The 24,578-nt window shown below is 44.4% G+C and overlaps 1 protein-coding gene across 1 annotated transcript in view; it reads left to right on the forward strand.

Annotated features, from left to right (window-relative positions):
- The window catches only part of LOC147881038 (RNA-binding KH domain-containing protein RCF3-like), a 44,059-nt gene that overhangs the window by 15,596 nt on the left and 3,885 nt on the right, over window positions 1–24,578 (forward strand). Inside the window, exons 4-5 of the mRNA XM_087402309.1 lie at window positions 13,468–13,719; window positions 14,720–14,986. Coding sequence (XP_087258435.1) covers window positions 13,468–13,719; window positions 14,720–14,986 — 519 coding nt within the window. The remainder of the gene's footprint in view (window positions 1–13,467; window positions 13,720–14,719; window positions 14,987–24,578) is intronic.

A 24,578-nucleotide genomic window follows, 5' to 3' on the forward strand; every position in this document is an offset into this window, starting at 1 on the left:
GCAGGTCGCAATCCTGCCCACAAGGCACACCTCTGCTCCTGCTATCCTGCGCCATGTGCCAGCTCTGCTTGCAGGTCGTGTCCCGACACCCGCCATGCTGCCGTATAGGGGCCGTACCTGTCCGTACAGCCCCTGGCCTGTACTGCCACCTTTTGTGCCTCTGCCAGGCTCTTGTGCTGCCCCGCCACCTGCTGCTGTACACTGCCCTGCAGCAGTCTGTACTGATCCGTACAGTAGTGCCATGTCCAGGTATGTCTTGAGCAGTGCTGCCCACATGACAACCTTGCTGCTGTCCATGTGGCAGCCATCTCTTCTCTCTTGGCTGTGAGGTGCTGCCCATGTGGCAGCCCCCTCCCTTTCTCTTCTCTGGGCATCTTTTGCCCTAGGTCTCCCTCCCCCACGCTCTCCTCATATGGGGGCTTACAGATGGGGAGGTGACTATGCACATAAGTTAAGAAGTTTGTGATTCCACACCCCACACCACACTGTGTGAGCTCCTGTGCAATACTATTAGTATTCCGTTGTGCGTACCCTTTGTTGGGTCATTTCTAACAGGCCCCCTCTAGTGGGGCCTTTTTAAAAGCCTACCAATGACCAATTTGAAAGGCCTAAGGTTTTTGGGCCCCTTTTGGCCCTAAACTCTTCAATTGCCCCCAAGGCACAACTGCCTAGGGGAAACTTGCACACCCACATCCTGTGACCTCGCCATTTGATTACTGGGGTAGAGGCCACATGCATCTAAATCTAAACTCACGCCCTTGTGACAGATTGAAATAGGTCTGAGGATGTTTTCGTAAATGACATAGCATTTACAAACTTGACTCGACTTAAGGCATCCGCCACACTATTCAAGGAATCCTTTCGATAACATATTTCAAATTCAAAATCTTGCATTAAATCTGCCCATCTAGCCTTTCTTCTCCTCGATTCCGACCCGTCACACTCTGTCCATCTAGCCTTTCTTCCCCTCAATTCCGACCCGTCACACACATACTTTATTACCAGATGATCTGTCAATACAAGAAACTTTGAACCGTACAAGTGGTATCTCCAAACCTTAAGACCATACACTACTACATACAGTTCTTTTTCTAGCGTGGGCCAACGATATTGAGTGTCATCTAGCTTTTTACTTTCAAAAGCTACAGGTTTATCCTCTTGGAATAAAGCTGCCCCAATCGCAAAATCACTCGCATCGGCCTCTAAAACATTAGGCTGGAAGGGATCGGGTAGTGCAAGAACAGGGGCTTTCTTGATAGTTTGCTTCAAGGTCTCAAAAGTCTTGTTCAGTGCATCATCCCAAGAGATCGGCTGGGTAGACTTGCGTCCGCGACCTTTCAACATGTTGGTCAAGGGTGCCGTGATCTTAGAATAATCACGCATTGAATTCCGTAGAAAGACCGTAAATTTTAGGAAAGAATGAAGTTGTTTCATTGTCTGAGGGATGGGCCATTCCAAAACCTTTTGGATATGATCTAGATCAATGCTGATACCTTCATAAGCCTACGAAGGACAACGAGCGGTGCATCCTAGCATCCATGCACCTCAGCAAGGCGGTCACCTGGTGGCTCAAGTGGCAGAAGAACCACTATGATGCAGATGAGGAGACACCTTTTTACAGCTGGATGGAATTTGTGAAAGATCTTCGATCACGATTCCTGCCACTGCAGTACCTGGACAGGCTCTAGAGTCAATTCTACGAGCTACGCCAGGGAGACACCGAGACGGTGAATCATTATGCCAATAAGTTCACTTAGGTATTTATAGAGTTGCAGTTGGAGGATAGTCAGAAGTTGAGCACATTTCTCCATGGGCTGCGTACAAACATCCAGTGGTATGTCAGAAGTTGCAGGCCACGGGATTATGAGTGTGCTTACGAGCTTGCTTAGAATTTTGAGCTCATGCACAAGGGTCAAGGATCCAAGCAGGTCAAGAGTAAGAAGTCCTAGGATTCGACACAAGGTAATGGTGGGAATGGGCAGCAGAAGAAGAGTTGGATGGCGAAGGATTGCAGTGGCTATGGCTAACAAGAAAGATTGCCCACATTACCAGAAGCTTCTAACAGCAGGAGCAACGTCAAGTGGTTCAGCAATAGCTTCAACAACTTCAGTAGTCATTGAGGAGCTTGATGAACTGTAGACTACAGGGACAACCTCAGTAGTCATCTAGGAGAGGGGGAGCCTCGTCAGTTCCCCAATGTTTCAATTTTATGGACATGTCGGTGGTCAGAAGGTCCTTATCTTGGCAGACTCAGGTAGTTCCGAGGACATCATCTCCACCAAAGCAGCTCAGAAGGCTCAGCTGCCTCTTACGCCAATGGAACCAACTTGAATGGTGCATTTATAGGGCAGCAGATAGAGAGCAACATGCATGTAGCTGCAGGCACTTTGAAGATCTCAGGGTGGGTACATAGTCGGCCACTCAGGGTCGCACATACTCAGGCGACGGACGTCATCTTGGGAGCACGATGGTGGCACCAGTTTGAAGTCTGACCAGATTATTAGCATCAAGGCTTGGATGTCAAAAGCCTAGGCCATGGGTCCAAGTTCATCTATTGGACCAAGGGTGTTCCACCTCGACCTTTGATATCAGTCATTCAATGGGTTCGAGGTTGGCGCCAACAAGACACAGTCTTAAGCAGGATATAGTGTTACAGCAGGAGATAGTACAGCAGGCAACATGGTTACACCAAGACCGGGATGCCTCTCTTATCACCTATATGCACCGAGGAAAACCACAGGGAGCCTCATCCTGGAATATTAACCCACAACAAATATCCATACCAGAAGTTAGCACCAAATCTAGGCATTCAGTACTTGCAGATCAAGATTCATGAGTTCAGCAACCATTTTCGGATTCGTGAACCAGGCATTTGGATCAGGATTTATCATTAAGGTATACCACAAACAGTCACCTCTGTCAGCTCGATGGGAAGCCCCTTTTATACCCTAGTTCGAGTTTCAACAGAAGGGGATGTCTTGGGCATTCACACACTCGTGGCCATGCTAGCTCGTGCAAGCGCAGGCAGCCAGGTCACTGGCCATGTAGGTGTCCATACATCCATTCAGGCAGCCCTGCGCAATCAGCAATCATCACACAGTCAACGCCACATCATCGCAGGGCAAAAACGCAGAGTTGACTTTTTCAATTGACCTAGTCAACGGTCGGCGTTGACGAAGTCGGCCAGGCTGACCTATCAGCCTATAAAAGGGCAGCCTTTGGCCCTCATTCTTCATTCACTCCTCAGGCCTTCAAGCCTTCAGAGCAGTAGAGTCAAGCCTCCCCGCAGCAGACCAGCAGGGTAGCATCAGCCTCTTCAGGCATCTAGTGAGGATTCACCTCCTCTAGGTAGTCTAGTCTTCCAGTTTTGCGGTGAGGGTTTCAGCCCCTTCATACAGTTGTATTCAGCCCTTTGGGCATTCATTATTCAGTTGTATCTATTTTCCTCTTTGGAGGTCCACTACATTCTCTCCCTCCGATTCTCTCACTCACATCCACAGCATCACTTTGTGTATTGAGTGCATCATTTTGCAGTTGCAGTTAGAATTGAGCAGGAGAGAGGGTGATGATAGTCTCTCCCCTGCTACACTTGAGGGCTTGGCATAAAGTTGATGCATCCTGAGAACCTCCAGCACCTTCGCAACGTGCTGTAGTTGCTCTTGCTGTATATAAGAATGTCATTAAAGAATACTAATACAAACTTGGAGAGATAGGGCCCTATAATCAAGTTCATAGGTAGCTGGGGCATTTGTGAGCCCACTTCGAACTCATATTGTCATCTTTCTGTCCTGAAAGCTATTTTGTATTCATCACCCTCTTTAGTCCTTATCTGATGGTAACCTGACCTTAGGTCAATCTTAAAGTAGTATTTTGAACCCTTAATTCGTCTAATAAGTCATCCACCCTTGGAATAGGAGACCTGGTTTTGATAATTGCTTTATTGAGCTCTCTGTATTCTGAAGGTATTATTATTCTTCTTCACTACTAAGACGGGGGATGCAAATGGGGACTGACTAGGGGTGATGAAACCCTTCTCCATCAACTCTTGAATCTGAGTGGCCACTTCCTCTTTTTCAGCTTTGGATAGCCTGTAAGGTGCCTTCTTGATAGGTCTGGTTCCTTCCTCTAGATAGATGGCATGATCCACTTCTCTTTTAGGGGGGTAGACCAGGAGGGGGTTCTCTGAATATATCTCTATATTGCTGTAACAATTCCAACATGTCCATTAACTTTGAAGTCCTTACAAGGTTTCTGAGTACCTCCCGCTTCTAGTTTCAAAGCAAATAGGTTGACCTCCTTCTTGAGGAGTCTCTTTAATTGCTACCATCTATAATTTCTGAGAGTGAATTCCAGACAGACAAACCTCCTTGCCCATGTCTAGGAAAGTCATGATCATGTCCTGCAAATTCATAGTAAACTTATGTAAAGTTTTGAGCCACTCACAGCCAAGTATAATGTCAATAGGTCCCAGATTCAAGGCAAAGAGATTAATAGTACATGAATACTCTAAGGAGAGATCAATTGCAACTTCAGGACAATTCTCTGACTAGTTGTAAAGGTGCCATCAGCTACTTCAACCCTCAAGCTACAGTGTAGATCATCCACTGGCAGCTTCAATGAGTGGATAGACTTAGCATTTACACAACTATGAGTGCTTCCACTCTCCACCAACACATACGCATCTCTGCCCAAACTCTTGCCATGTGGCCATAGGTGGTCTAAGTCCACTGTTCACTTCCTGAAGGTAATGCCTCCACGATGTGTGTAGTTTAAAGTAGTCTTCCATTCCTGCAGCGCATCAGGTGAATTAGATTCCCCCTTAAACTTCTGTAAAATGATCTTATCCTTATAATGCTTGCCCAAGCTTGTACCTTGTCCCAACTCCTCCTGAATTTCATCCACCTCTCCTAAGGGAGGCTTGATACACTTTAGATAAGTTGGGCACACAGACCATGAAGACCTGTAACATGGGCTGGACTAAATTCTGAACCTCTTGACTGAGTTATATTCCATGAGGGTGAGATTGTTGTGGATGTGACCTTCTAGCTTCAGCCATGAATTCACTCCTACTTGGGTTTAATCCAGCCTGTCCCAGATCCATAGGCCTCTTAGGTGGATCATCCCTGGCAATCTTCTTACCCTTTGGCTCAACCCTACTCCTCACTAGGTTCACATCACTTCTCATGGTCCTTAACTCAGTGAAAGCATTGTCAAACTTGGCCTCGGAGTCTCTTTCCACAGTTCCAACACTGAATTGAGTTGTCCTAATTGGCCAAATAACTTTTGCTACTGGTCCACAAGCTGCTGCATCAATTTTCTCTGTTTGTCCGTCATTTGCTCTTGCCATGAAACCTTCAAAATCTAGCTTGGCCTTGTGGTGAGGGGACATCGTTGGTGAGTGGTGATGGGAACTTGGGGAAGGACTCTCTGAGATGTTCCCATAGGCTCATGATCACTGTCCAAGTCATCATCCTGAAGGGCCGATGCTTCAGCCTGGCTCATTAACTGGGCCTCCTGATACTTCCCTTCATGTCTGCAATCCCTTGTAGACTTGCCCTTCCTAGAGCTAGAGCCAGATCTCCTTGGGGCCATTAGAATTAGGAGCAGATTACTATGATCCAAGTCAATTGGCACTCAAAACACTGTCTGTAACTGTGTGAAAGTGTTTGGGCAGTAGACTTTGTCTGGACACTGTTTTGAACAAAAAATCACTGTTTGAAGCATGGTTTAGACCCTAATTACAACAACGTGCAGAGAAACTGTTTGGATACACTGTTTAGACTCAATTACACTGTTTGAACAGGGAATCCCACTGTATATGCACACTGAAAGGTTACTGCTTGGAGAAATTCAAATCCAGAGTATCTGCCCCAATTTTCCAACATTAAAGCCTCAATTATCAATGTATGCTGCAATTTACGGTTAGACAGAATAGAATAGATCAAGATAGGCTGTAGAATGGAAACTAGGGTCTGTAAGTAGAGAAAAACCATAATTTGCACCTACTGGAGCATATTTCTGGCCAGATGGATGGGCAAATGAAGTTCAATCAGACTCAAACTTGGTACAGACACTCTGACAGCTGAGGCGAATACTTGAACTTTCTCATGAAGGAGCCATCCCAGGGAATCAACAGCTATGGCATAGACTAATGGATCTTTTAAGTGAGAAAGGCTGAGTCATCTCTTCATTCACACACTTTAGCTATGGCATTTGTGAGGAGAAGCCTACATAAGAAACATAGGTTGGTCCTAATCCTATATCCTAAAGGGTTTGGATTAACTCTAGCCTATCATAAGCCTTGTCCTTTTGGAAAGCATATGTCTTGTAGTGTGTCTTTTGCATTTACACAACCATCCCATATGCTAACAATTGCTTCAAGCAAATGCCCCCCTTTGCTTCAAGCAAATGCTTGCCTTCGACAACACCTTTATGTTCTTGAAGAGGCTGGTATGATACCTCTTGAAGGAAGATAAGAGAAAGGGGTATCAAGGAAGAAGAGAGGTGTTACACTAACCTCCTGCAAGTTTGTACCTCCTGCTTCCTTGAGCCTATAGTGGTATTAGAGCAGGCTCCTACTCATGCTTGCTGTCCCCCAATGCTTTGCATTGCCATCTTGGAGCATCCAGATGAGTTGACGTTGCTACTTTTCAACATGTGACATCTTTTTTCTTCCAGTGTAGCTCCATTGACGTACTGTCGTACAACCCTGCGTCAACACCGTATAATCGTACGGCACACCATCTGTATATTGCAAACAATCTGTCGTACGCTTGCATGTAATTTGCCGTACGGTCAGCTTGCAGACAGTTGTTTCATTCCTTGGCTAATGCATCTCGAGGGGGGACTGTCACATGTGCTAATAATGCTTCCTATGCAGTAAAAGGAGTTGGAGATGTGCAGCTCACATCCATTTCAAGCCATTCTGTCACTTTGACAGATGTTCTTTTTGTCCTTGGAATTGAAGTCAACTTGATTTCAATTTCAGCAATTGCCACCTCAGGTTTCAGAGTGATTTTTGATGGATACAGATGCCTAGTATATGATCTTCGTGATGACAATGCCATAGTTCTCACTGGCACTTTGAAAAAGGGGCTTTATCACCTTGATTATCACTCAACTGCACTTTCTATTGAAGCTTTTGCTATTTCAGATTCACAGCTTGCTGAAACTCATCTTTGACATGAGAGAATGGGTCATCTAAATTATAGAGCTCTTGCCAAATTACATTCACAAGGCATGGCAAATGATGTACCTCAAACTCACACAGTTTCCAAACATGTGTGTGAGGGTTATCTTTTGGGTAAGATGCATCGGTTTCCTTTTCAAAAGGATTGTCCAAAATTCTCACAGAGGAAATTGCAGCTAGTGCACAGTGATGTCTGTGGCCCAATGAGGACAAATGCCATTGGAGGGTACAAATATTTCATGACTCTAATTGATGACTTCACAAGATATTGCTGGGTATATGCTTTAAAAGCCAAATCTGAAGTGTTCTCATGCTTTCAGAGGTGGCTGAACATGGTTGAAAATGAATCAGGATGCAAGCTTGTCACCCTTAACAGAGATAGGGGGGGAGAGTATATGTCACAGGAGTTTGGGCATTGTTTACTCATGCACTACTACTTACACTCAGCATAATCCAGTTCCTGAAAGAAAGAACAGGTCCACTATGGAGATGGCCAGATGCATGCTTAAGGCCAAGTCCTTGCCCAATAAGTTTTGGCTTGATGCAGTGATGTGTGCCAACTATGTACTGAATAGATCACCTACAAGGGCGTTGAGGATTGTTACACCTTATGAAGCATGGAAAGGCATTAAGCCTTCACTTTCACACATGAGAGTTTTTGGGTCTCTTGCATATGTACATGTACCACCTCAGCTGAGACATAAGCTTGATGATAAGGCAATCAAATGCATATTCATTGGTTACAGCTAGGAGAGCATAGGGTATCGGTTGTACCAACCAAATACTGGGAAGATTATTGTCAGTACAGATGTAATCTTTGCTGAACATTCAGCTTCTGCTCTTGTGGACTGCAAAAAAGCCAGAAGTTGACATGTTTGATGCGTTTGACTCTTGGTTACCTCTTCTCCCCTCAGGAGGGGACTTTGACCAGCAACATGAGCCTCCTACAGGCCCTCCAACAAACAATGATCTACCAGCACCCCATGCTGATTTGCAGGTTCCTCTTCTAGCACAAAATGATCCCAATATTCATGATGTAGTGATTGAAGAAAGAGTTGTCAATAGATAGCAAAGGCAAGCTCCCAGATGGCTTCTTGACACATTGAGGGACAGCAAACAAGATCAACCTCTTGCTGCCCGGACAAGATCAGGGAATAGACAGATGCATAGTCACTTTCTTGAGTTTGCACTCCTTGCTACAGCTAGCAATGAAGAGCCTTTATGCCATAAAGATGCTTTTGACAGCAAAGATTTGATGGATGCAATGAGAGCTGAGCTAAAATCTATTGCCAAAAATGACACATCGGAATTAGTAGATCTACCTCTTGGCAAGCATGCCATTGGTATCCGGTGGGCCTACAAATACTAAATATAGGCGCTTATGCTCTCATCTGCGTTGGGTAGGCTAGTGTTGATGGGCCAATATTGCGATTATTCAAAAGAAGAAAATCATATTATTTGAAATCATACTTTTCAAATAGACCATTCACAATTGACGCAAGTGGGCTGCAAATTGACACTCTTATCTTAAGAGGTCCAACATGGTAATTGTATGGCTCACCTTGTCACATATGACTTGCTTTAGTCATCAATGAACAAATGTCTTAATCCCGTACAAGCGGTGGGGAGCTGGGGCTCTATGTAGACCATCCCTCCAAGACTGAGAAATCTGATGGCAGCATAGATCGACATAAAGCATGTCTTGTTGCAAAAGGGTATGCCCAACAACAAGGCATTGACTTTGAGGAGACCTTTGCTCCCACTTGCAGGATTACTATGCTACTTGGTTGAATTTGGACCTTCCTAAGGTATTCGGTTAATTGTCTTTCGACCTTACGTTCCTTCGTTTGACTAAGCCTATATGGGGGTTGATCTAGGAATCAAATCTATTTTATGATCAACTTCTCTCTCAGGGGTAAACCATCAGGCAAATCAGACGGATAAATATCTTTTAATTCAAACATTAAATCATTGAAAGAAGATTTATACTTTTTAACATTATAAAAAACAATATTACTTATTTTCGATGCAGAAGATATTTAAAATCACAAATAAAAGTAAGTTCACAGAGATATACCTCGCATTCTTCTTGGTGTAGTAGTCTTTCCAATCCCATCGAACATATAAGAGGAGAGTTGGGCGTATCATGTTCTCCTTGAATTTGGAAGACTCTACCCTCTTTTTCAAACATAATGGAGTTATTTAGAGAACTCCGCTAGAAGCTATGCCCAAGACTATACAACCACTCTCGACTAAGCACAACATCTGCTCGATCGAAATGCATGATTTGGAAATCCAAGGCATCCTGATAGTCTTGAATATCCACCTCTACACCAGCTATCAGGGTGTCCCAAACTTTTTTATCGTTGCCCTTTGCCAAAGAGACCACATATTTATGGGCACTTGGACTCTAAGGCAATTTTCATCTCTTAACTAACGAGTAGTTTAAGAAATTAGGTGTTGCACTATCATCGACCATTACTCTTACCCTTTGCCCCTTTATTTTTCCATGCATCCTCATTAATTCATGAGGACAAAAGGTGGGCTGCTAGATTGCCGATGATAGACAACACATGTGGGTGCTATCCTCATGGTAGACCTCTACCTCAGTGTACTTTTCAGTATTATTAAGCGGTAACATCTGCACGCTTGTACTTGTTTTTATGGAGGTCTATTTGAGGCTTTAGCTCCCACTTGTTTATTTTTAGGGCAGTTTCAAGTAGCATGGTCTTTGCCTAAACATTCGAAGCAAAGATTTTTCTGTCTGGCTCTTTCATAATCCTCTTTCTTCAAGAGAGGATTTGTGTTTGAGGTTTCTTAGGTGGTGCCTGAGGAACCTCCTTCTTAAAGTGCCTCTTTCTTTTCAAATTGGGAAATTTATTGAACTTAGGAACAAAATCTGTTTGTTCTGAAGTTCTAACTCTGGATTTTCCCATCGTATCATCTTATATTTAGGAGAATTTCTTTTCACCTCAACCTTATAAGTGTCTTTGAGACCTCTCACAAAACCTCTTATAGCGAATTATAGGGAGGCAGTCGATGCAAGTCTTACCATTTTTGCAAGAACATATTAATTGCATCTTTATTATGCTTCTTTTATTTCCCATTGAAAATTGGTAGTTTCAAGTTCTAAGAATGCTAGAGGTTTCTCTAGGTCGAGAGGTAGAGCTCTCAACTCTAAGAATGCTAGAGGTTTCTCTAGGTCGAGAGGTAGAGCTCTCAACTTGATTGGTAGGAGTCGGTGATTTTTCCATAGGAGTTACCGATTGAGAATTGGCTAACTTGGTTATGGCTTAAGCTAGGATTTTCAATGTATCACTAATAGTTCTTAACTGTGTTTTCATATTTTGTGTTCGAGTTTCAAGTTTAGTGAATTCCGTATACAGAATTCCCTAATCACCGTAGTCTATGTTCTCCATTTCCACGTTATCCTCTTGAATTTCATTTTGTACTTCCTCATGTATTTCCTCTCCAGCTACAACCTTTTCTTTTCTAGCCCTTTCCTCGCTCTCCCTAACCATTTCATCTCTTTTTGGAGTTGCCATTTGAAATGCAAATTTTTTCCAAGAAGATATAAAGCAAAAAAGCTTTATATTAGAGAGAAAAATGCAATGCCCACTTCCCTGGTATTTGTTTTATGGCCTTCGAAATCATCTCGCTCTCTTTATTTCGCAAGCAGTTTTTCACACTCGATCCCTCTCTTTGCTATACTTTACCTTGATCCGATCTTCGATCTTCGATCTTCTTCTTTGAATTTGGCAAGGCTAAATGGACGCCTTGGAATCGAAGGGTCTTAGAAAAGGAAGGGGTAAAGAAGATATAGAGAGATGGGTAAAAAGGCAGTGATGAGGTGGCATTTCCAAAGGTTTATGAACCTTGGTATGACATGGCTCTATCTCTTCTTCCTTCTGCGTATACTTTGTCGACCACGAGTTGCTTCTTAACCTCACAGTTTCTTGTGCCTCAGAGCGTTGTAACCGGCTGCGATTGGAGAAACAGATTCATCACCGCTTGCCTTAATGCTCTTCTCTTCAGTTAGCGGCTGTACGCCGAAGGCGTTTCATCTTTGTGTATAAATAATGGTTCACTTTCAACGGTGTGGCAACCATGAAGTCGGCATTGTAGCCATGTGGTTTGCCAGCAGCCATCGAATGAACATGTAGATTTGCACATCGCTTTGCTACATATCAATCACAACTAATGTGACATCAAAGCCCGCAATCATGAGCTCGTGATATTAGGAAGCACCTTGCACGTCTCCGTCTACCATGCCTGTCAAGTTTTTGCCTGCGATCAGGTGACCATTGAATACGAACGAGGGTGGGTCCTATTATTCACTTGTGCTTCGTAGCTATTCTCGTCTGCCTCTTCACTTCATTCCAGGCCGGTTTGCGTTACTGATGCAACGCTTCTTCGAAGGGTCCATCAAGACTCATTCGTCACTCAAGAGGGTGCAGGTTGTTTTCTTAATCGTCATGCTGCTGTGATACCAATGTTACACCAACCTAAACCAAGAAGGGCTTTGCTCGATTCACCACCCAGCCACGACTTCCATGATAATGGTTGACGTAACAAGAGGAGAGGGCTTTTGGCAAAAGACAATAAAGAAAGCTTGGAGCAGACACTACCTTCAAGCACCTGAAGTATGGCCCTTACAAACACCACCTCTCAGGTCTGAAAACACCCTTCAAAGAGATCACCCTTTGTTGTACTCCCAAACAGTTCATACCTCCTTGTCCTCTTTAAACAGTTCCAAACAGTTGTCCCAAAAAAAAAACTTTACAGCTTGCTGGCATCAGGCCCTCTCCACAACACAAGTCTCTAGCCATGAAAGGCAAGAGAGAAAGAGTGAAGGCTGCACAAGATTTCAGGGAAAAGCCTCTACTACTGGCTGAAAACCTTGAAAAAGTTGATGGAAAACAAGAGAGGAAGAGCCCCTATATATGCTTCCCCCCGGTATGGCTGAGCAGTGTCAACGACCCTGGGTCGGGCTGTGCCTAGACCAAGATTTGGGCCCCCCAACCAAGGCCAATCCCATGCTCCTGGACACCCATGGTGGAAGCCACGAATGGGAGTGACAAGTGTGTGGAGGATGCCTCGAACTTTGACGTCGAGAGCCTTACCGGCCCTTTGCTATTAGTGCTCGAGAATAGTGGTCGAAAAAGGTCATAGGCTCCCGTTTGCGATGTCCACCCATCTAGAATTCTCTGTAATAGCTGATTAGTGTCAAGTATGGCCTTTTGCTTGTTGCCAATTGTCTCCTTAGATTGATGGTCAAATCTGATGATGGTTGGATTTCAGAGTTGACCAAGCATTTGGTATTGAAAGCAAAATGTCTCATTGAGTTTGTGGCAGTGAGAGGATGTAGAAGCGTTCATATCAGATGCATAATCTGTTAGTTCTAACAATAATTGCTACTAGCATTGAACACCAACTTTATCACATTTCAAACAAACTTTGTATGAAGGTTCATCTTGCTGCCTATGATGCAGCCAGCTATGCGGCTTACATGGCAGCCTGCTGCCCAAGTGCGGTGCGCCTAGCAGCCAGCTTTGCTCGTGTGGCAGCCAGCTGTATCCACCTGTGTGGCAGCCTCATTTTCTGCCCATGCGGCAGTCTACACATGCCCAATGATGAGCCACCAAAGCGGCAATCCATTTGCAGGTTTGAAGCCCCTTTGTCCTTCTCATTTGGGGCTCCATATAGGGCATTGACCACCCTTCTATTCTGATACAGATTCTATGGACCAGCTACCAAGATCGTCTAATTTGTATGCTACCTTAGCTATCAGGTTCTGCACCACCTCAGCTATTAAACAGGTAGTTAATCCCTCCAGTTTCATAGGAGTGCATCTGGATTCTGACTAGAGAGGTCTGCATGGACACATGAGGACAGCCCGGCTCCCTGAGGTTGTCATAGGCAGGAGGCTGGGTTACTGCTTGTCATAGGCAGGGGATGAATTGAGCTGCTTGGACTACTGGTTGCCAATGGAAAATCCTAGTTTTCTAATGCTGTGCTCTTTGTATTTAAGTCTGAAATATTGAAAATTGGCATAAACCTCTTTGGGCCTTTGGATTTTATATTTTTGTTACTTGCATTGGTAGTGACCTTCCCTAGTCTTGCAGACTTATGGATCACTGTGGAATGGCTTGATGCGTTGTGTATCAATGATAAGGGCTTTTTGATCATCTACTTGCATAATCATGTGTGATTGTGCTGCCATTTAAAGGCATGTGTCATGACATCCCACTCATTCAAATTGATGTTTGTTGTTGCAGCATCCGGAGGATAACATATCGCCTGCTCAGGAAGCTCTATTACATGTGCAAAGTAGGATTGCAGATCTGGGTCCAGATGAGGATGCAGTGATTACCTCAAGGCTTTTAGTGCCTTCAAATCAGGTGGGGTGCCTTCTTGGTAAAGGTGGAAGTGTCATTGCAGAGATGAGGAGATCAACGCGTGCAAATATTCGCATTTTGGGAAAGGACGAACTGCCTAAGTGCGCATTATCAAGTGATGAGCTTGTTCAGGTGTGGCTCATGCTAATATTGAAGCTCATTATCCGTCCTCTGCAATTGGGTTGTGATTGAGTCCAACGTTCATCTCTGGGTCTCTGTGTAGTTCATGCATGTGCAAGGGATTGGAACATTCCTTTAGAAGGGATGGCAGCAAAATATTTTAAGCCCAGTTCGTAGTGATGCTGCTTTAGCTGCTTTATCACTAGCTTAGCACTCAAATATGCTTGTCACACTAGTAGATATTTCATGGTATGTATCATGGAATTCATTTTCTTCTGTGATCACTGATAACTAGGTTGATTCATCTAGATATATGCTTCTGCGGTACTAATGGACATGCGAATTTGAACTTGTGAAGTTTTGGTCCATGTTGCGGCTTGCTGATATTGCGATAAATTCTTTCTATCTTAAGTTGTGCATTGCCCTATCGGCTAGATTATCTAAGCATTATTATGCTGTGATGCATCGTCTGGGAGAGACTAAATTGAAGTTGTATAGTCAGTTGTAGCTCGAATGAAGAGAATGTGGGACTACTTTTGGTTAGCCTTTTCCTTAAGTGCTCTGCCCTTCACCTCTGGAGTGGTGACAGAAACTCAGTACGAAGACCTTTGTATAAGTGGATGCTCAAGTATGTGCAGGTGTGTGGATTTGTATGTGAGAGCACATGTTCATACTATGGTCTAGACCCACTGTTGGGCGTTGATGATGTTAGTGGGGATGTCATAGTAGCTAGTCCCTGCTATGCGTATGGAGTTTATGGCTTTCAATCTTATGAGTGACTATCATGAGATTGAAAGTGCACTATGTGTTGTGTTGTTAGAGGATGAATTTGGGCATGTTCTTAAATTCACCTAGATATATATTACATTGTGCCAAATGAATGTTTTAGTGATATGCATCTGAATATCCTATTTATACTATGGTGGTAATGATTAGTGACATTTTGTAATGAGAATCACTGTTCTGTTTCTTCCAATGTTTGGAAATGACCTTTTCTCCTTATGGATCCCAGATTGTAGGCGATATAAGAGTTGCACGGGAAGCTTTGATACAGGTGACTCAAAGGCTCAGAAACACTTTGCATCAGGAAAGGTCACTTCCTAACTCTAGTGGAGGTATAGTCACACCCTTAGGGAGCTCAATCTCTCTGGGGCAGCGTGATCATGGATCGCCTGGAAGGACCCATCCGTCCTTTTCAGGTTCTAGCATCTATAATGGTGGGCGTTCATCTTCAAGCTATCAAAATATGTCTCCTTCTCCTGGCCATTGGGCTCGACAGGTTGGTCTTTTTTAGTCATTAGGTGTGGTGTGCTTTTAGTCCTGTGATACATTGTGCCTGAAGCTTGTATTGCTGAATGCTGTTCACTAACATTACATCTCCATTTGCTTTAAGAATGCACAAGCGAAGGTTAATTGGATTATATTCTTATAAAGCTCAAACAGGTTGAGTGGTTTTTAATTCAGCTTGGATATGCCAGCAGCTCAGTCTCCATGTCCACTCGTATATATCTTGGAAAGCTGACCACATTGCTCAAGGCTGCTCGTGGGACTTGTTTAGACATCAATTTTGCAATGACAAATGATGCTGAGGAAGTTTGTGTTCCAAGACTTGACAAGCTATTAGGTTTTGTGAATAAAAGCATGCTGCATGACTGTTTGACAATTGCACATTCAATTGTTACACCACGTTCTTCCCTGCGAGGCTCTTCAAGTAGAGGCATGCTGGCTGAATCTTCCTTGTGCATGCGGGTCCCTTTAGCCATGGGTGGAAAGGAATCTGTGAGTAGATGAGTGAATAGAGAGGGAGAGTTGGCTAGAATCTGCACAAAAGTATTGGGCTCAGAAAGAGAGAGGAAGATAGAGTCTGCAGATGTAATTCGCTGCCTAAACAGCTAATAGTCCTGCTGTTTGCTTCGTTGCAGTCTGCAATAGATTAGCTGCCTTCTATGGGCTGTTTGCTGATTTGCGACATGTAATTGCTGGTTAGCATCCTGGCCCTTTTGCTTTTAGAAAGCAGGGCCAAGGATTTCAAAATTAATCTCTGATTTTGGTGAGATTTCCCAAAAGCTGATTGAAGGTTTTTTGTTTGTTTTGGTGGCTGATAGACACTCCATTAGCCTGACAGGGAGAATTGTGATTGAATACAGCACCCTGTCAGGTTTGCTCATACTTGCAATCCTTCAGGCTTCACCTGTGTGAGACCTCCTACACAGACCCTTAAGCAAGTCACCACAGTGACTATCCAGCAATTAATAACCCCATAATGCCAGCGAAAACTGGCAGCAGGTTTGCATCTCCTACAGAAACCATTGCACAATGCTTTACGCCACAGCAATTAATGCACAATGGCTGTCCAATTACTCAGCCTTGGTCTGGCCATGACCTAGGTGAGTTCCTATAGCAGATTCTATCATATTGTTATTTTTGTAACACCCAACACTGCATCGTAATTAACCCAGGTGGGTTTAAACTTCAACAATTAATAAAATAATCATCTGTTTCAGCGAAACAACTTCCTACAGGGGCCTACGAACTGGTTCCAAGCCTCACCATAGCAGTCTGAGCTGGTTCTAACCAGTCTCTCAGCCTTCTATTAGTTCTTTCTGAGATCAAACAAACCAGCAGCACAACAAACAGCAATCAGCAAAACACAAAGATAATTAGCAGGTGACTCACTGGCTAGAGATCAGACTCCCACAAGCCTATAGCTCTGGTGTCTCATACCAGCAGAACCCACTTCCAAGGAACCATCCGCACAGGATCTCATGATCCACTATGTAGAAGGAAGGAATGTAGGCTCAAGACCATCCACTGGTGTGTACACAGTGGATACCATCACAACAGCCTTGGCCACTCTTATATACAGGAGCATCCTGCTGTATTTGGCTAAATATAGCCAATTGTCCCTTTGCTAGTGTTCAATTCCTCTAGTCCCACACTAGCCTACTTCCCTTAGTCCCAGGGGCCCCCTAACCCTGTTGGATTAAGTGCACTAATCTGAGGATTAGCATCTAGGTGCATAACAGCCTCTACAGAAGCCCTTAATCCTTCAGTAGCAGTTGCAGCTTCTTCATCTTCTTTAGCAAGTCTCATCATGCCTTAGCAGACCCTGCAGGCAATACAACCTCTCCCTATCCCATCCTACAGCTCCCTCATTCCTAGAGCAAGAGTAGCTAGCATAGCCTGAGCTCTACAGTTGTAGCACTTTAATGGGACCCAGACAGGGAGAATGAACAATTGTATGCCATGGGTATTTGGTGCTTGCCATGCCAAACATAAGAATAAAGGTAGTACTTAAATAACAGTGATGTGATGTATTCTATGCATGTTCACAAGTTCTCTCTCTCTCTCTCTCTCTACCCACCCTGTCATTTTGCATCCATGCTTTTGCACCCAAGAGCACAGTGAGTGAGACAGCAATGTAAGTTTCTTGCCCATTACAATGGTACCTTTCACTAGGATCTGTGATGGGAATGGGTGTCTTTCCTTCTGATAAGAGTCCCCATCCGGTAGTAGGGTCTCCTCCACGAAAGGAGCTGATCACCTCATCCATCCTGCACATGAGGAAAGCCCGTTTCTTACGTCATGTCACTTGGCGTGAGATCTGTTGCGCCTCTAGTGAAGTCACATGTCCCAGTGCTATCTCACGTGTAAGATGGATTCTCATCTCTCTGCACTCATCATCAAACCAGGCATTTTGGGGCATCCTCCCATCTGGGACACGTGCAGATCATGTCGTGGGAAAGGATGTGGCTGCAACATCTTTCATCTAGGACACGTGCAGATCATGTCGTGGGAAAGGATTTGGCTAACATCTCCCATCTAGGACACGTGCAGATCATGTCGTGGGAAAGGATCTGGCTGCAACATCATGTATCACCAATATAAGAGTGTTTGATGCATGCGCGAGGTCCATCCCATCGCGAAGTAGTACTGGAAGCTTAGAAGCCAGGTGGCCCACGTACATCGAGTCAAGAGTACGGTCAAAATGAATCTGGACACGAGCGGGTAGTGGAGGGGTCTGTTAGAATTATAGATATAATTCAGCAGTGACCAATGTAATATAATAAGCTAGTTAGGGGCACTTTTCCCTCTTTAAGAGGTTTTTTCCCCTAACCGTAGTTAGTTCACTAACTATGGTTAGTGACTACTAAGGTTTTGTCACTAGGACAAAACCTTATCTTTCTTTCATTGTGTTGTACTCTTACACTCTTCTATTGCAACTAAGCTTTCAGCTTCCAAGCTTCCAGCTCTCACTGGGCGCCAGATCTGCGCAGTTCAGCCACAGATCTGAGCGCCATTTCTGCCAGATCTGAGCGCCAGATCTGCGCAGTCCTGCTGTCACTCCTGCACCCGCTTCTGCTATCGCTCCTGCATCAACGTACCTGCTATCCGTACAGATCAGCGCCGTCCGTACGTCGTCCTCCGTCCGCATGTCGTCCGTACTCCGTACTCCGTCCGTCCGTACAGTCCGTACGACTGTACGGAATCCGTACTTGCACAGGTCGACTTCTCCAGCTGTTGTTCGAAATCTGCTCCATCTTCACGGAGATCTGCGCCATCTGTTCGACCTCCTGGACTGCGCCCTTTTTTGCACCTCTACCTCTGCCTGGGATTAAGGTACTGTGCTTTGCCTCTTTCAAGTTTGCTGAGCAGTCTCTCTTTTTTGCTGGTTCCTCCTGCTTCGATGGGCTGTCATATGCTATGGCCTTGACAAAGTGGTGAGAGAACCGGCTTCTTGGATCTCTCCTCTCATTTATTTCTGCAATATTGTAAGGGAATAGACACTGCCCTTGCATCCTAGCAAGAGGTAAGACCTTCCCACATGGCATCTTCCTCTCATTCTCTCATATCTATCGACAAATTCAATGGGTCCAACTTTCATACTTGGCAAATCAAAATCAAGTGCCATCTTATGAAAGGTCTTTGGGACATTGTTCACCGTGCTGCTCCCGAAGGTCCCTCTGCGCAAGTTGTCATTGCCAAGAACGACAAAGCCTATGCTATCATATTGCTCGGCCTTGGAGATGATTACATTCATCACATCTCCGACATACAGTCTGCTCCTCAAGCATGGATCACTTTGGATACCCTTTTTGGAGCCCGATCTAAAAACTCTAAGATTGCACTTATGATCTCATTCTTTGATCTACATATGCAGGAAGGAGCTACTATAGCCTCTCATGTCAATTATCTTCGCAGTCTTATGGTTCAGCTTGCGTCAGTCAAGTCTCCCATCTCCGAAGATATTGCTATTGCTGTGCTTCTCAAAAGCTTACCTGACACCTATGCTACTCTTGTCACTACCTTCAAGTATTATAATAATCCTTCTCTTGAGGGTATCATCAATGCTCTCCAAGAGGAAGAAAGAACTCAACAACGAAAGGTAACTGACACTGCATTTTTAGTAAAGAAAGGAAGTTCTAAGGTAAGAAAGCCGTGCACCCATTGTGGCAAAACTAATCATATGGAGAAGGACTGTTTCAAGGCTCATCCATGCACCATTTGTGGCCGTGATAATCACCGGGAGAGGGACTGCTACTCCAAAACCTCTACATCAGCCCCTGCATCTACCTCAGCCCATGTTGCTGCAACATCTCCATCAGCTGATCCTGCTGTTCCTTCCTCACATGATGAGAAGTGGGCTTTTGGATTACTTCTCTGTCTTGTCTACCACCTTGACCATCGATGATGTAGGTCAAGGGGTTCTAGTGTCTTGGTCTTTCTATTTGTCTACAGTCAGTCTTCTGTCTATCTAGTCTTGTCCGTCTGTCTGTTTGTCTATCACTCTGACTATGTTTTAGATCCATCTTGTCCCTACCCTTGTGGACCCATATGAGGATATCACTTGAGGAGGGGTGTCTCAGGATCTTTTGTCTGTCATGTTTTCTATCTTGTCTATCAGTCTTTATGTCTGTCTTCTAGTCTTGTCTTTCTGTCTTACTCCTAGTGTCCACTTAAGGAGGGTGTTGGAGATAAGTGCACACTAAGTGTACTATTTCCTAGTCTACATTTGTCTAAGTCTAGTCTTTATGTCTTGAGTGTGTGCCATGTGGCACTTCTACAATTATCCCATAAGCACTCTTGCTTTATGTCTTGTACTTTGGCCCATATATTCATGGGTCACATCATTGCAATCTATCTGTCTAGCTTGTGTCTTGTCTACACTCTTCTCAAGGTATTTCTTGTCTTTCAATCTTGTTATTTCATTTCCAGTTTCTAGTTCTAGTTCTTGCTTCCATATTCCAACATCCAATAGGAGCCCTCCACCATCGAAGGAGCTTCCAGGCTGCTGCTGTGGGAGCCCCCCCACTTTCATTTGTTGCAGGACTGACATGCTGTCAGGATACAAGGGGCAGCTTAGCCCCGGAGCTTCAAGGCAGCCCCGCGGGCTGCTCAGCCTCGCCATAAGGGGGCCCCGAAGCACTTGTGCGCTTCTTGTGAAGCAGCCTTGAGCTGCTAGGCATCAAGGCTGACCTTGGTGGCCAGCCCCCTCAATACCTCAAGGCCCGCTTACCACCTTCAAGCCTTCACCGTACGTGTACCTGCAAGAAGATTAGCAGACAGGACCAAGAAAGGCTGCTATATGGGGACAAAGGAGAGCTCACTTGACCAGAAAACACGAGGAGATAAGGACCGGAAGTATAGCCTCATCTGGACGAAAGTGGAGAAAATAGAAGACCCGAGCGCCAAGGCTTGCATATCAACACTCAAGGATATATGTAACATGCAAGACACAGAAATTGAAGGCCTACGCAAGAAGCTGAGAGAGGCTAGAGAAGAGGAGCTCTCAAACCTCCGAGCCCAAATGCAAGATGAAATGAAGAAATGGCAAGAGGAGATGCAAAACAAATGGACATGTGAGAAAGGTAAAATGATGCAGGACATGACTCGTGCCCTAGATGGAAAAAACAGTAATTTGATCTCAAAATTTGAGACACTGGGAACCCATGTTGCTGCCCTCCAAAGTGAGAATGACAAACTGAAGGCAAGTGCACATTGGGAAGAAGGGGAGTTTCAGTCTTAACGAGTAGCTGAACACCATTAAAGAATAATTGCAGCAGCTCACAAATGCAAAGGGGACGTCAGAGGAAGGATGCAAGACCATTGAGATGCTGAAATCAGAGAATGACCAACTCAAAAACGAAATGGCAGCTTTGCAGACAACGGTACAAGGGAAACATGCTGAGTTCACACAACAAATCACGAAGGGGAAAGCAGATATGCTTGCATGGAAAGATGTACTAAAGAAAAACACAACACCAAAGAAAAGGGAGATCATTTCTGAAACAATTGAGGAAGAAAAACGACGGGAAAACAAGAGTTTAAATGTGCTGGTCAGAGGTCTAACAGTAGGTGAGAGCCCCATGGCAGACACCAAAATCCTCTTTGACAAAATGGAAGTAAACCTCACTTGTGAATCAGCCTGGAGAGTGGGTAAAACAGATGCACCAACGAGGCCTTTGGTGGTAAAGCTGCGAACAGCCACATATAGATCCACCCTTATGACTACACGGGCACCATTGAAGGGGACTAGGATCTTTCTAGATGAAGATCTCACACTCCTACAGCAGGAGCACAGAAGGGAAGGAATGGTACGGGTGTGGTCTGCAAGGCAAGAAGGGAAATGGGCAGTCTACAGAGATGATAGGGTGATCATTCGAGAGAGGGTAGAAAAATAAGCACGAGATGCACTAGGAGAAGGGTAGAGCACATGACGGTGTCTGAACAATGGGGCGAGTATGCAAAACAAATTGAGGATGGCAGTGTGGAATTGTAATGGCATCCTATTGTTCGACCCAAGGTTGGCAAGCATTGATCCCTCCCCTCCCAGGTAGTCAATGAAGGTCGTGATTTCATCAATAATGTGTCGATGAGAGGGGCATCCTTGCTTCACTACGATCGTGCTCTCAATACAATTTGATAGGCCATCTTGAGCATATACTCTCCCTATTGTCTCATACAGACTCATCACCCCCAGATCACGACTCCTGAGATTTGCATTTCTTGAAGTCTCCTGATCATATGAGATTGTGGAATGGTGTCAAAAGGCTTTTGAAAAGTTTATAAAGCAAGCATAGACTCCTCGATGACGGAACATAGGGTGGAGTGGTCTAGAGTAGAGTAGCGTCTCCGGAACCTAGCTTATCATAAAGCCTACTACTTGTGCTAGACGGACTCGTAAATCTCTGTTTCTAGTATGGACTTGAGAAGCTCGCACACTGCATCATCTCCAAGGCAGATAAATAGCTCACGAGACAAGTGACTTGCATAGATCGCATCGAAGGCATTATCTGGACATGGGTAGGGGCAAGAGGATCGGGGCGTGTGTATGATGTAGCAGCCAAGATGACGAATGTCAAGTAAGAATGGTCAGCGCCGAGGGGGGGTACAAAGTCGCGTACATGTGACACAAAGGCTCATGAATTAGTCCAATGTATTTGTGACACAAAGGTAAGGGGCCATCAAGTGAGCCCTTCGGATAACGGCCATCTTTGAAGGCTGATACATATATGTGTGTGTGTGTGTGTGTGTGTGTGTGTAGCTTCTTTGCGTTGGTCTCTACAAGATGCTCATTCCTTTGGAGACCTTCCTTGGGCCCAGTTGGAAGTTTTTTATTACCGTTTTTAGTTATGAGTAGTAGCTGTCTCGCTCTGGGACAGCTATGGATGTAAATCATAGTTAGGGGAAAGGGAAACGGGGAAACGGGGAACGGAAATGGAAACGGAAACGGAAACGTTTCGGGATTTCTGGGAGGGCTGAAACGGGGAAACGCCACGTCAGCAAGGGAGGGGAGTAGATGATGATGGAGGGCTGAAGCAGGCTGTAGGAGAGAAAGGAGAGGAAAGGAGTGAATGGGGCTGAAGGAGGGCTGGAAAACCTTGAGGATGGAGAGAGTATGAGGCCGAAGGAGTGGAAGGAGCCTGGAGACCAAAATCAAAAGCAAAAAGACAAAAAATGTGGTTTTGGAGACCTAGCAGCCTGTGTTGTCTGAAACGGCACGTTTCAGGGCTCTGAAACGCGTTTCAGACTGGCTGAAACGTTTCAGCCAGCCGTTTCAGGGTCTTGAAACGTTTCAGACCTTGAAACGCGTTTCAAGAAACGGCGCTTCTCTGAAACGGCGTTTCAGGCCTGGCTGGGCTCCGAAACGCGTTTCAGCGTAACTGTGATGTAAATGCTTTCTTAATGCAAATTTCTTTTACCCTCCCCAAAACACACACACACACATTTTTTGGGGTGAAACCAAGAAAATTATATTATGAAACATCCATTTTACATCAGGGCAGTGCTCGAGAAAAGAGCCAATGCCCTATCCATCAGAAACAGTAAAAGAAAAGCTGAATGCAAGAAACATCCAAATCTTCCTCATGTAAGGCATCATATAAGGATTGCCGCAATGAAGCTCGGAAGAACTCGTAAGGGTGCTGAAGGGATGAATTCAGATATGCATGATTTCACTGTAGCCAGAGGGTCCATAAGGCCCAGTATCTGATCCAATGGAAGAAAAGAGAATACTGTGACAAAGAAGCTGATAATCTGCCAAACATCCAGAAAAACTTGTAGAACTTGTGTGTAGGAAATCTGAGGGATAAAAAATAGGAGATCTTATCCAGAAGGTCTCTGGAATAGAACAAAACCACAATAAATGCGGAATACTCTCAGGAGTATGATGACATCTTGGACAAAGAGGAGAGGCAATCCTTCTTTGAGCCAATTTCACTCCACTGGAAAAATACCAATAATGCATCTCCAGAGAAAGAGTCTCTGCTTCAGTGGCATTTTCAACTTCCATATCAATTTCAATTTTTCTTTCCACCAAGCTAAAGACTTATTCAGATGCCAAAGAGAATTAGCATGATGAGCAATCCATGGAGGAGGTTATATCAATCGATAAGCCTGTATGGAAGTCAATAGATGCAAAGGCTGAGAGGATAAATCCTAGACTTGAAGACTGAAGATGCCAATCTTGAAGCCTGTCTCTTACATTAAATGTTGGAATCGGAACCAAAGGGAGTAAGAGATTTGCAATAGCTTTCCATATAGGTCTATGATGCATCCCAAGATTGTATTGTTGGCATGCTTCCGGAAAAGAGAGAATATGCCCCTGAGTATCTACCACGTCATCAATGAACCGGATGCCCAACTTCATAAGATTGTAAGCTGTGATTGGTTGTTGTACAGCAAGGGGAGAGTAAAAAACAGCACTCCAATGAAGGCTTTCCATTCGAAGCGAGGAAGCTATAGAAGCAGAATGGGGAGACCATTTGATGCGAGAGAGCACTTTCTTCCAATCTTGAATCAAGGAAGTAGAAAATGGACAACCAGGGATTTTACCTTGAAATTTGCCAAGTACTACTTCCGATGGATCAACTAGCCAATGTCCATAAGCATTTGTGCGCATCTCACCACATAAAAATGCCAACATGATAGACCAAGGCTGCTCTTGTTGAAAAAAGGTCTTGAGCAAAGTGATCTTTCTTGCCAACACATGAAATTTGATGTTTCAAACCACCATGCAGTCTTGGTGAGCAAAGCAGGTCCATTTTGAGCAACCTTAAAGCTTTTTTATGAAGCTTAGTTTTCCAAAAAATCTCCATGGCTTGAGACATAAAAGAAGAGAGATCTCGAGATGACCAATGTAATAGAGGAAGGTAAAACTGGACATAAGCTAGAACAATGGGCTGGACAATTCGAAGCCGTACATGCAATGGCCAAGTGGAGATCTTCCAATATTCTAATTTGTCCTGAATTTTGCTTAATACCCAAGATATTTGTTGCTTATTTCTGATTTTCCAGCCAATGGGATAACCCAAATGTCTTACTCTGTTTTCCGGATAAATAATTTGGCCGGGCCATAGGATAGCATGCCA

Source organism: Dipteris shenzhenensis, chromosome 31 (genome assembly GCF_047967505.1).
Source record: "Dipteris shenzhenensis isolate YYH24624 ecotype China chromosome 31, Dip_SZ_1.0, whole genome shotgun sequence".
NCBI classification, from domain to species: Eukaryota; Viridiplantae; Streptophyta; class Polypodiopsida; order Gleicheniales; family Dipteridaceae; genus Dipteris; species Dipteris shenzhenensis.